We start from the raw sequence: 13,907 nt of genomic DNA on the forward strand, positions 1-13,907 counted from the left end.
AACCCACCACCCTTCACAACTTATTTATTTTTTAAAAAAGTCATTTAAAAAATAGAATATCTACTACGTGTCAGGCTTTGTAAAGGTAATAAAACAAAAATTGCTTGCCTCACAAAACTCACTTTATAATGGGATGGGAGTGGAATGAGAGCAATCAACAATAATTATCTCAACACTCTGGAGAATGAAATGGGTGGGAAACATACGTGGGATGTTGATGGCGACTCTGAGTAGGCTAAGGTAGTGAGGCCTCTCTGGTAATATTTTGAAGGAGACACCTGAATAAACAATAGGAAAAATGAGCAGTTGAGATGTCTGAAGGGAAGACCATCTCAGATAAAATAGTGAGAACGAAGGCTTTGAAGGAGAGAACTGGAATACAAGTCCAAAGAAGCAATCATAAGGAAACCCTGGTGACTTATCTGTATGAATGGATTTAGAAAATAAAAAGAATTGAAGTCAGAAGTTAAAGATAAATGACACAAGTCTACAGAATAGCCTACAAATTTCTACAGTTATTCAGTAGCTACTAGCCACAGGTGGATATTAAAACTTGACTCAAATTTAAGTAAAATTTGAAATTATTATTTCTACTATCACACTACAAGATCTCAAACACCAGATGTGGACAGCAGTTATTTCTGGGCAATGTCTGAGTATTTCCATCTCAGAAGCCCCTTTAGAAAGTGAACCAGTGGCTCCATCTGGGGATGATTGTCCTTCTGAGGGAACATTTGGTATTCTGGAGGCATTTAAATCACTTTATCAAGTGAGAGTGTTGTGCCCAAATTCTGAACTCCAAAATTACCAAGAGGCCCATTTTGATGCAAAAGCCATGAGGCTTTTATTGCAGTTGTTTAATGAGCTAACCCCATTAGCTAGGGCCTTTCATCCATCCACCACAGTGGATGGCTGGGGAAAGACCAGGAGAAACCACGGGACAGAGATCTTATTGGCGGGACCAGCTTCCCTTTTGGCAGCTATAATGGCCGAACATGTGCTTCTATGACCTTGTCCTAGACACTAGAAAGTCAGATGCCTGCCTCGTGACAAGGAACCAATCAGAAGTTAGCTGGTGGTGCTATGCTTTATGACTCTGGGTGTGCTTTATGGACAAGCGCACAGCAATGACATAGAGAGCATAGTAACCACCCTGGGAGGGCCTATGGGCCATAACAACCAGTTGACCAATCAACACAGGGCAAGCCCTCCAAGCCTGGAGGCACACCAATCCTGAGCCTGTGCGGACCCTAGACACTCCCCTTACGCTGCCCTATAGAGATCTGAGCGCAGCGGCTTCAAACTGTCTTTGCTAGCCATCCGCCATGGTGGGTGGGTCAAAGACCCGAGCTAACGTTAAATTACAATAAAGCCTCATGCAATTTGCATCAAGCTTTCGCCTCCATTCTGTGATTGGGGTGGCCGAGATCCTGGGCTAAGATTCGGAAGCCTCAGCTTTTCGAGGGTCTTACATTATAGGGCAGCAGAAGGGGAGTGTGTAGGGGTACGAACAGGCTCAGGATTGGTGCACCTCCAGGCTTGGAGGACCTGCCTTGTGTGGGTCAACTGGCTGTTATAGCCCATAGGCCCTCCCAGGGCAGTTGCTATGCTCTATATGCCATTGCTGTGCACTTGTTTGTAAAGCACATCCAGAGCCATAAAGCATAGCCCCACTAGCTAACTTCTGATTGGTTCCTTGCCATGAGGCTGGCATTTGACCAAGGCAAGGTCAGGCAAGCATGTGTTAGACTGTCATGGCTGTCAAAACAGGGTTGGTCCCTTCATCCCCCCCTGCCCCCAAAGTACCAGTGAAAGGACTCAATCCTGAGTCCTGCCTGTGAGGGGCTCAAAGGGGTGTTAACAGACCCTGCCTTAAGCTGAGAGATTTTTTTTTCTATGAGGGAGTGACGTTTTCATCTGTTGTCATATTGTCCCCTGCGTAAGGGAATTTCCTTTTGACTTAGCATCTCAACCAAGGAAAATCCAGTTTCTCCCACTTATATTCACAACACAAATCACTTTCTAGCCAAGAGGAGTGTGTTTGTGTATGTGTATTTGTCCCACACCAACCAAGCAACCATTACTGTGGTGGGAGAGAGCAGCCACTAATTCCAATCATGCAGCTAGAGGCACAGTCTCTTTAGCTGCACATACAAAGCCTCGGGTTGTTTCAGTTGTACTTGTGACCAACCAGCAAATTGGGGTTCCACTACCTCATCCTTGGGCTCAGTTACAAAGTCATCTACAGTGTGGGGCAAGCGCGCGATCGCGGATATGCAAGTTATGGCTCTTTTGAAGCATTTTCTCAGCACAGTCTTTTTTTTTTTTTTTTTTTTTTTTTTTTTTTTTTTTTTGAGACAGGGTTTCTCTGTGGCTTTTGGAGGCTATCCTGGAACTAGCTCTTGTAGACCAGGCTGGCCTCGAACTCACAGAGATCCGCCTGCCTCTGCCTCCCGAGTGCTGGGATTAAAGGCGTGCGCCACCAACGCCCGGCTCTCAGCACTGTCTTTAAAAGTGCATTTTTAACCTGTGCAAACTAGAGACCATCAAGGCGCCGGCTCACCCAACTCGGAAGTGGCCTGAGGCCACAGACATTCAAATGCTCCCGGGCCACCGGAAGGGAGGGTGGGGGGGAGGGAAGGACCGGAAGAGCGCTTCCACCACCCAGCCCCGCAGGTGACCGGAGCTCGCCTGCGTTCTCCACCCCCGCTGGTGAGCGTCAAGATTCCTTTCCGACCAGCCGGGGAGGGGAAGGGGAGTTCACCACGCCTCTTCCCAGCGCGCCATCGCCTGCACCCCTACTCCGAGGCAGCCCGGAACCCACGGCTCAGGGCTGCCAGGGCTTCCTCGCGGGCGGACTCGCCCTGAGGAAGCACTTCCGCCCTGGGTAGGAGGGAGGAGCCGGAATCATCGAGACCCTTCCGGCACGAGCGACCCGGAAGGTACTTCCGGTGTCTGTTGCCAAGGCGCCGGCCGGCCCGCGGGCCGAGAGGGCGACATTAGTGGCTTCGTCCCCTGCCCCCTTCCCTGGGGGCGAGATGTCGGGGCTCCGCCACTTGGAGACGGAGGGCTGCCGTGACCTGCTCGGCATGCTGGACAACGAAGAGATCATGGCCCTGTGCGACACCGTCACCAACCGCCTGGTGCAGCCAGTGGACCGCCAAGGTACGCCCGGCCCGCCCGGCCCGGGGCGCTCGCCGCCCGGCTCCCCCGGGGAGGAGGGAGGCCGCTCCGCTCGGGGCGCGGCTGCGCGCCTCTGCCGCTCCCCCTGCGCAGGTTCCGGGGTCGGGTCGGGTCGGGTCGGGTCGGGCCGGGCCGGGGAGCAGCGTCCCGGCGTTTGCGAGCGGCCGGTACCGACCCCGACCCCGACCCCGACCCGGTGAAACTTGGTTGACATGGCGAGCCGAGTCCCAGTCAGCCAGTGTGCTGTGACTTCCCGGAGGCCGCAGAGCGGGCTTCTGCTTCGAGTTGCGAGCATTCCAGGAGTCAGCTGCTGCGGCTCCGGCTCCGGCTGCGGCTCCTGCTCAGGTTGATTTCTTCCCACCGGAGAAGAACATAAACACCTGAAATAGCCGTGGCAGCCCACAGAAGGGCTGACGGCTCCCTTTAATCCGTAGATGCCAAGGAATGCTCAGTCTCTTGGTCCTGCAGATAAAAGTTGGGAAGTGGCGAAACCACAAGGTTTTTTTTTTTTAAATTAAAAATTTAACACGCACATTTGAATTTATAAAACATTAGAAAATATCCTTACTAAATACAGTAGTGATATGTATGTTGCCGTAAAGAAAGGGATAGAAATCCCAATCCTCCTCTCCCTCAAAAGAAACCCCCAAACGATCGGATGTAATGTGGTAGCCACCCTGAGATGGGTGGGAAAAGAGGTTAGCTTTCGGGAGGCCTCAAAGATACAGTGTGTCCCGTGGAAGGGTATGTGCAATGAATACCTTTCTGAAAGTTAGTTGATGCCGTTTTGCACCCGTCGTGTAAACTGGAAGGTCCAGTTTTAGTTTGTGTTATCGGCACAGCTTTTTAATTAAAACAAAACAAAACAAAACAAAAAAACCATCTTACTGATCCTGCCACTTAGCAGCTTTGATTATCTGTAGAATAAGGAGTTTGACAACATTCCTTGACATCTCAAATACTGTCATTTTGGTCACTTTTTGAAGGGTTATAGATTTTAGATTTTGGGGCATAGAAATAATTTTTTTCTGGGTCAAGATTTTTCTTATTAACTTATTAACAAGTCTTATTTATTTATTTTGGTTTTGGGGGACAGGGTTTCACTGTGTTTGCCTCACTGTTCTGGACTTGGCTTTGTAGACCAGGCAGTCCTCGAGCTCATAGAACTGCTTCCTCTACCTCCCAGGTGCTGGGACTAAAGGCTTCACTGCCTTTACCACCATCGGTGGCAGCAGCAGCAGCAGCAAGGTTAAGGAAGTTTAAGTATAAAGGATTTAAAAAACAAACCAGTGGATAAGCCTCTTCTTGCTTTTCAAAGCCATAGCCTTCTTATGCAAAAGCAAGTATCATGGCAAGAGCTTAAATATGTTTCAGTAGGATTTTTGCTGATGTTGGGCAAATTTACAAATGCTTTGAGCTAGTCAATTAATTACTGTTTTGTTTTTTTTTTTTTCCTAGATGCTATTCATGCAATATTAGTTTATAGTCAAAGTGTAGAAGAACTTCTAAGGCGCAAAAAAGTCCACCGAGAAGTCATATTTAAGTATTTGGCAACACAAGGGGTGGTTGTACCTCCAACTACTGAAAAACACAATCTTATTCAGTATGCAAAAGGTTATTGGGAAGAACAGTCACTGAAACTGAAGACTGCAGCGGAAGCAGTTACAACGACAGAAGATATCCAGCTCTTTGAACAGGTACATGAGATTTGTACTTAGTTCTGAGTCCTGGTTCTGTCTGAATCTAGATCTGAGGTGCCTGGTTCATAGTATTTGTGTATTCTAGTGTTTTATCTCCTTTCCATACTTCAAGACCACTAAAGCAGCCTAGACATAGAATGCTTGCTTCGAAGATGGGCCTGGGGTTCAGGGGAGTGTATTCCTTTTCCCACAAATGAGAACTGGTATATGTTTAGAAAGTATACTATAAGAATAACTTCATTCTAATTGAAGCTCTCTACTTCTCATGTTTTTGTACTTTAAAAAAAAGCTAATTTTAAATTTCCTTTCTCATTTTGTAAGACTGGTAGTCGTGTAAAAATTTCATTTAAGAAACTTGAAAAAAATGATTTCCAGTTTTCTTCAGTTAATCCTGGCTGCTCTGTGTGTGTGTGTGTGTGTGTGTGTGTGTGTGTGTGTGTGTGTGTGTTTGGGGGGGCTGTTAGATACTGAATACTTAATGGTGGTAGATTGAACTCAGGATAGTTACTATGCTTTCATGTTAGGAAAGGGTGTTTTAGGTCTTGTTTGCTTAATATATTGAAAAGAGAAAAAAGAAATGCTCATAGTAATATATATTATCAGGGTTTATTGTGATGTGATGACTGGGAAAATATACTTAAATTCGCCTTCTGTGCCAAGTATATTGAATAGTAGTCCATATGGTATAGAATTTGACATATCTTATTCTTGCTGAGATATTAAGGTTCTGGAATACACAGATTCATAAAGTCTAGTTTCTAGGGTATATTTTATAGTAATTTTCCCATTTAGTTAAAAAAATGATAGTATTAATTCCAGTCATAGAAAATTACCCATGTCAATCACCTTTAGAAGTATATGTTTAAAGCATTTTTTAAAAAAATAAAAGTTCTGACAGGCCTCTCCTGATTAAAAAGATAATGGTCATTTCATGTTAGAGCAGATATCATGAGTGACAAGAGCTTACTTTTCAATAGAATTTATGGTGATGTTAGAAGAATGCAAATTCCTCATGAGTTTTATTAATTATTGCAATGTCTTATTTTTATATAAATTTTATATAAACATTTTACATATTTTATAATATATATTTAATTTATAGTCAATAAAGGATTCATTTGAAGCAAATTTTTTAAAGTTTTGAGAGATGTGTACAGTCAAGGAAAAATAATATACAAACCATTATCATTGACTATTCATGCTGATATTGATATTTTAAAGGGTTTTGTTTGTGTTTTTTTAACCTTTTTCCAAGATTAAATCAAGGAGATTGCATATAACATTCCTATATTACTGTTTTATAATTGGTTTTGAGGAGAGAGGATGACAGAATAGGAGGAATGTTACATGTCTGTAACCTCAGCACACAGAAGACAACACTTGTTGATTGCCAGTTCGAGGTCAGTTTTAGATACAGAGTAAGATCTTTTCTTAGGAGAAGAAAAAGACAAAAGAATGAGGGAGAGTATGAGAAAGAAAGAAAGAAAGAAAGAAAGAAAGAAAGAAAGAAAGAGAAAGCATGCATGCTAGGGCTGATCTTGGAGTCCTGTGCTCAGGCCAGCCTTCTACCTCAGCCTCCTGAGTAGCTGGCACTTTAGCCATGGGCCACTGAACCCAGAAGTAGCCTTGTTAAATTTTACTTAGATAAAATTGAAATTTAAAATGTTTTCTTCCTTTTGCAAAGAAGATTTTCTGTGCTTAGTGTGGTTTAGTTCCCTTTACTCTCAGCAGTGCATTCACATAGTTAGGAAGCAGACTCTGGAGGAACCTTCAGTTTACTCTGTGTTTGTTTTAACCAGCAGGCAAAAGAAGATAAAGAGGCTGAGAAGGTTGATTTCCGTCGCTTAGGAGAAGAGTTCTGTCAGTGGTTCTTCGAACTTCTTAATTCTCAGAATCCTTTTCTGGGACCACCTCAAGATGAATGGGGCCCACAGCACTTCTGGAATGATGTCAAGCTTAGGTTTTATTATAGTACCACAGAACAAAACGTGATAGACTACCATGGAGCAGAAATTGTGAGCCTTCGATTACTGTCATTAGTGAAAGAGGAATTTCTTTTTCTTAGTCCCAACCTCGACTCTCAGGGACTGAAATGTGCTTCTTCTCCTCATGGATTAGTTATGGTTGGAGTTGCAGGGACTGTCCACAGAGGAAATACTTGTTTGGGCATCTTTGAACAAATTTTCGGACTTATTCGTAGCCCTTTTGTGGAAAATACTTGGAAAATCAAATTTATCAACCTGAGAATTATTGGCGGCAGTTCCCTTGCTCCTGGAACATTACTGAAACCAGCTGTTACATTTGAACAGAGTGATCTGGAGTCCTTTTATAATGTAATCACTTTGTGTAATAACCCTGAAGTAAGCCCTAATATAAGGCAGGCCTTGGATAGTGGGACTGGAGACCAGGTTTTATGTAGTGGAGATGAGGCCTTGTCGAACAAAAAGGAACTGAACTCGCCTAACCCTCTAAAGCACTGAGCTCTGACGGTCAGCCTGAGGTAGCTGCAGAAACTGCCCAGCACAGCACTGATCACATCTCAGCGACTGCAGATGGGAGGGTTGAGATATTTTAGCTGAAGTACCCTTTGGACTACAGACTACTGTGAATACTTGCCTATTTCTACTCGAGTCACAGCAAATGTTTCGAGAACTTACTGCGGTCCATCAAATAAATCCCACTCAGATGCTGTAGATAACCGTGTGCCTTAGAAACCAAAGGTGATATTTTCACTTTAGTGAGTAGCCTGTTAATCTGTGAACCTTCAAGTGGCAAAGATTAGTAGTTGTCATGGCTTATTGGATGTCTAACAAATGCATCTCATTAAAGTGTTGTCTAAAAAAACAAATACAAAACCAAAAAGTAACATTTTAGAGATATTTAACATAAAAGTTTAGCCTGGGAAGAAAAGTTTAAGCTGCCTTTTTGAAACTTCTCTTTCAAGATATTCTGTTCTAGTCCAAGCAAATTTCTCAAATCTGCTACATTTCTCAACAAGTTTGGGCAATAAATGCTGTTCTCAACACAGACCTTGTTACTACTTAGGCTTCAGCCAACGGTTTTATAGAACATTTACTATGATACCCTGAGTATGAAAAATATGCTTTGAAATTTTAAAGGTGTGCACAATTCCTAGGAAATAAATTACTGTTCTTCCTCCTGATTGATAGTGGCAGATTGATGGTGGCAGAGCTTGGCCCTCCTCAAAATAAAAACAAAGCCCATTTAGAACTTACAATATGGGTATGCAAATATGCATATGTATAGCCTAGCAAAGTTTTTTACTTCTATGTTACTAGATTTGTTAGTTGATTTGCCAGGTTAAAGTTTCAGTTTCTCATCACCTGGTAACTATTTACTGATCCTGGATTTATTTGGAATTTCAGTTTTTAAATTACTATTTGGAAAATTTTCAGGAAAATGGGGTTGTGTATTACTCTTGTTAATTTTTATATTTAACACTGACAATCTAGAGTGATTGAGTATGAATATTGGAAGTAAGAGCTAAGCATTTACACCCCTGTTTTATTTTAGTGGCCTGCCTCTTTGAAGAGTACAGATCAGTATGTTCTAACATAACTAATAAAGATGGAAATGCTTTTTTCTGTATTAGAATAATAAACTGTTTAGTTTCATCCCACAGTTAAGGAGAGCTTTAGGCAGTTTAACCACCACAAAACATTTTCCTGTTATGTATATTGTCAGTATACTGTAGTTAGTTATAAACAGCAGTCTACAAAATGCTTACCATATGTTCATAAAGTAAGACAACCAGGTCATCATTTACTCATTCTACCTCTACTCAGGTTTTGAAAACTCAGTTTGATTTTCCTACTCATTTAGGTTTTATAAATCAATATAAATATCCTGAGAAAAGCAGGAAATTAAAAACTGTCCTTGTGCTGTTTGTGTCAGTACTACAGAAAGATGATCTTTAGTTATCTGCAGTATTGAACTCTAGAATGTATAGAAAACCTAAAAGGTGCAGATTTTTACACATAAAACTAAGTCAACTTGCAAAATTTGAAATACTCTTTTGTTGTTGTTGTTGTTGTTTTGAGACAGAGTTTCTTTGTGTAACAGCCCTAGCTGTCTTGGAACTAGCTAGTGGCCAGTAGACTATGGTAGCCTCGGACTCACAGAGATCCACCTGCCTCTGTCCTGAGTAATGGGATTAAAGGCTTGTGCCACCACCGCCCCATGAAGTATTCTTAATAGATTGAGAAGATTGGCTATGTTTTTCAGGTTATCTCTGCTTCTGGGCTCAAAATAGATTCTCATATTTCGGCGAAGTGATAAATGAACAAGCACTAAGTGGGGAGGCTTCAAGTTTGGTCTCCCGCATACTCTCTTGGTCACGTGGATTTATTATGTAGATGTAAAAAAAACTTAGGCCTCCTTATTATTCAAATTTAAGAGAGTTGTATTCGGGTTGGTGGGATATTTTTGATGACTGAGGCAATCTCATGTATGTATGTATGCATGTATGTATATGTATGTATAAGGAAATGTCCAGAGAAAGAAATCTAGAACAACTGAAATTTGTTCAAGAAGTGTGGAACCAAAAGAAAATGCAGACATTGATGTCTTTGGCCCACCACCCAGGGCTGAGTATGTTAGGAAACAGTGACGTGAGCTCTGGGTCTGTTTTGCTATATTCCACCCAGCTAATAATGTTAAAATTTGGCAAGTACAACACTTAAAATACAGACTGATTTGTGTACTGCCTAGTTTTATGTTAACTTGACGTAAGCTAAAGTCTTCAGAGAGGGGGAACGGAACCTCCATTGAGAAAATGTCTCATAAGAGTGGGCAGGCCAGCCTGTAGAGCATTCTTTTAGTGATTGATGAGGTCGACCCATTATGGTAAAGCCAACCCTGGGCTGGTGGTACAAGGTTCTTTCTAAGAAAGCTGGTTGAGCAAGCCAGTGTGCAGCATTCCTCTGTGGCCTCTGCATCAGGTCCTGCCTCCAGGTTCTGCCCTGCTCGAGTTCCAGTTCTGACTTCCTTCAGTAATGAACAGTGATGAGGATGTGTCAGCCAAACAAGCACTTGCCTTCTGAAGGTGCTTTGGTCATGGTGTTTCATCACTAAGACAATTGGGGTTTCAGTTAAGGGATCTTCTGGACTCTGTTTGCCATAGTGTAAGAGCAGGGTGCATGGCTAAATACTCCTTTTTCTTGAGAAAGCCAAATAAAAATGTTCAGATCTTCCACTAAATTGTAAGCAGTGTTACATTAAGGTATTAATACCAAATTTCATATTTTGTGTGTCTTAAAAACTAAAATGCCAAACTATAGTAAAGAGCCATGTGTAATTTATTAAGCTACTTTGTGAATAATAGTAGGTTTGGAGATATTCTGTGTTCTTCCCAGACGAAGACTGATTACGTGATGTTACTAGAAATTATAAAAATGACCCAAAGAGGATGTAAAGGTCCGCTTTACAACATAATTATAGCCCGATGCCTTTAATCCCCAGTTGGGAGGCACAGGTAGGAGGATCTGTGAGTTAGTTCCTGGTCTACTTAGTGAGTTTCAGGACAGCCAGAACTACGAAGAGATATCCTGTCTCCAGAAACCAAAATAAAACAACAATAATTAAGTAATTATAATCTCTGTTTTGATAAAATAGCTCTTTGCCTGAGTGGGTCATAGAAAACCATACCATAATTATTAGTCTTTTATAAAAGTAGATGGGCGTTTTCGTCACTTTTTTTTTTCTTTTTTCTTTTTTTTTATGGTGCTGGGGATTGAACTCAGACTTACATGTGATGTACTGGGCACATCCTCTGTCACAGCAACAGCTAATACAGTGGATAGACATCAGCAGAAGGGGAGGGTGCAGTTCTTCCTCCCCAGAAGAAAGTTGCATTTCTCAACATTTCGATGTGTTCATGGTGCCTTTCCAAAGAACATGTGAGCCCTGTAGATTATATATTCTACATTAGGAAACTCCTATAATACTGTTTTCCTGACTGCCCCCCAATGCTAAAATTTCAGACGTCTTAAATCTTTAAGGTGATGGACTAAATCTTATGAAAGTGTAATCTCTAGAAAATATATTTTAACTTGTAAACTTTATTTTCAAAAGATGCTAGGATTAGGTCTGCTGAAATACTGTCATAGAATATTAAGTGGTCATAGAATATTAACAAGTTATGTCACTTTGATATAGTGATTGACAGCATGCTTTGGAATAAGAGTATCAAGCTGTTAACCTCATCCTAAAATGATGTTGATTATATTTAGGTAATTCTAATGAATGGTTTCCAGGAACACTAACTTTTTTTTTTCTCTGTTTATGGGGCAGCACACTGCTTCCTCTTCTTCGTACAACCCTTCCCATAACCTTTGTTTCTGTTTAGTTTAGATGTAGCTAGCAGAGTTGCAATGCTGGGAATTGGATCTGGTTCTCTTGAAGCTTCTTTGAGATATATTAATTGTCTACTATGTATAAGTTACTGGGTCAAGTGTAAAATATGAATATGTTGTCTGGGTAAACATGTTGAGTTTAAATCTCATGTTGGAAGATTTTGATAAACTTTTGCATAAAGAAAAATGGAAATTTTAAACAGTCATGAGGATGTACACAATATAGATTAAATGTAAATGTAAATATAGAACATAAGCTAATTTGACAACTTTTTGTTTTTGTTTTTTTTGTTTTGTTTTGTTTTTTCTTTTCAGTCCTGGAACTCGATTTACAGTCTAGGCTGACCTCGAACTCTTAGAAATGACTGGGATTAAAGGTGTGTGCCCACTCCCCCCTTCCCCCAGACTTTAGATTTTTGAGGAAAATTTCCAGATTATCAGAACATGTCAAATGTATTAGCTTCATTTTGCTAGTGACCCTTTCCAGTAGTCTCTGAATAGAACTTCAGTTATGTCAAAATTGCCACATTTACTGTCATCTGTGAAGTCAGAACTCCAGTTTCATGTATGTTACATTATAAAATTACTGGCCTAGAATTTTGTATCTTCTAAATTCCATTTTCATTCGATACTGTATCTCCTTGTTCTTTTAGCCATTCAGTGAGGCTCTGTAATAATTTTCATCTTCAGTTTGTAAACACAAAACAAGTTTGTAATTGCTTATATTTGACTTACTAAGCTTAAAGGCTGAAGGCTGATTACCCACTACTAAGTCCACCACCTGTCTGTTGGAGCAGTTCTCTAACAGTGTCCCGAGGAGGGTTGGGCGTGTAGCTCTGCTGAATGAATTCTTGCCTGGAAGGAAGGAAGACCTTGGGTGAGCACTACCACCACATCAACCTTGCATGACTGTGTACATCTATAGTGCTAGTACCTGAGAGGCAGTCCCAAGATCAGACTGCTCATAGTCATCTTTGTCTATAGAAGTTTGACACCAGCCTGGGATACATGAGACGCCCTCCCCCCCAAAAAAAGAATGACTGAGGAAAGTTATTGAATCGTTTAGTTTATAAATTTGTACACTCCTCCAGCTCTTCAGCTCTGTTAATGCTTGCTATGAGTACTATGGTTTATTCGGAAGCTAATTCATTTCCAGACTTTGTCTATCTGTTTATAACAGGGTCTAGTGCGTGTGTGCACATGTACTTGTATTAGGTGCTCGGTATTTGATAAATGGATAAAGTCAAAGTTATCCAGTGCTATAGAGTTATTCAGTTTATTTATTTCTTGTGTATTCTGTGAAGCCTCTTCACATAGTCTAGGTTGGCCTCTGGCCTCAACTTCTTGTCTTCCAGTCTGCTTTTCCCACTGATGGCATTGCCCATGGGTGCCACTGGAGCCAAGTAACAACACTCTGATTGGTAGAAGAGTTAAGGTCATAGTTGCACTTTTGTAAAAGAAAAGAAATTGAAGCTCCAATATTTAAGTAACTCACATTTTTCATTTCATTTTATTGTTAGGGAGATCGTGTATTTATTTGGCCCTTTTTTAGTTTTTGGGTTTAAACCATAAAGCCAAGGTTCATTCAGGGTTTTTTTTTTTTTTTCTTTTTTCAGTCTACTATTTGAAATATTTTATTTGTATCTTTGTTATTAATAGTGTATAATGAATATGTGTATTTATATGGTGTGTGTGTGTGTGTGTGTGTGTGTGTGTGTGTGTGTGTGTGTGTGTGCATGCTCATAACACAGTATGTGTGGGGGTCTGAGGACAACTAGTGAGAGCTGAGAATGGAGAGTCCTTCCTTGGTTCTCTGCTTCTGTCTTGGGTTCCAGGGATGAAGTCAGGTTGTCAGGACCGCACAGTAAGTGCCTACAGCTGCAGAGCCGTCTCACTGGCCCCATATTGAAGAGCTTGACACTCTAATCCGTAACTTCTCATGTCAAGAAGGTGGGTGAAACAGGTCTGTGTCCTGTGCTTTGACACTGTGTGGCACTGTGACTGCATCTGTTTTTGACACTGATTTACTTTTAAAGAATTTCAGGATTATTGGCATGGAAATTCTTGATTATCTCACTTTCTTACAAAAAAAAATGCTTATTGAAAAACACCATTCTTCAAACAAAACCCCTGATATATGTTCTTAAGTATATGTGTGGGTAGTAATTATATTTTTACTCGTAGAAGGGAAACACATGGAAATATTTGATACTAGGAATTCGGAGTTTTATTGTAGCATATGCCATTTTTTTAAAGATTTTATTTATTATGTATACAACATTCTGCTTCCCTGTATATCTGCACACCAGAAGAGGGCACCAGATCTCATAACAGATGGTTGTGAGCCACCATATGGTTGCTGGGAATTGAACTCAGGACCTCTGGAAGAGCAGTCAGTGCTCTTAACCTCTGAGCCATCTCTCCAGCCCCCTATGCCATATTTTTAAAGAAGAAATTTGTGACGGAACAAGAGTTTAGGAAAAAGAAAAATATTGGCAGCCAGGTATGATGGCTTTAATCTCAGCACTTGGGAAGCACAGACAGTTGGATCTCCGTGAGTTTAATCCAGCCTCATCTCTGGTGAGTTCCAGGCCAGCCAGGGCTACATAGGGAGGCTCTGTTTCAATAAATAAATTATAAAGGAAGAAAA

The 13,907-nt window shown here is 41.3% G+C and overlaps 1 protein-coding gene across 1 annotated transcript; it reads left to right on the forward strand.

The window, feature by feature from the left end:
- Nucleotides 1–2,931: 2,931 nt before the first annotated feature.
- Nucleotides 2,932–11,523, forward strand: CUNH3orf38 (chromosome unknown C3orf38 homolog). Its single transcript, XM_027412433.2, has 3 exons — nt 2,932–3,165; nt 4,642–4,880; nt 6,683–11,523. Exons 1-3 carry the CDS (start codon nt 3,039–3,041, stop codon nt 7,361–7,363), a joined length of 1,047 nt encoding a protein of 348 aa, XP_027268234.1. The 5' UTR covers nt 2,932–3,038; the 3' UTR covers nt 7,364–11,523.
- Nucleotides 11,524–13,907: the final 2,384 nt, after the last annotated feature.

The sequence above is a fragment of the Cricetulus griseus genome, chromosome 4, assembly GCF_003668045.3.
Source record: "Cricetulus griseus strain 17A/GY chromosome 4, alternate assembly CriGri-PICRH-1.0, whole genome shotgun sequence".
Taxonomy (NCBI): Eukaryota; Metazoa; Chordata; class Mammalia; order Rodentia; family Cricetidae; genus Cricetulus; species Cricetulus griseus.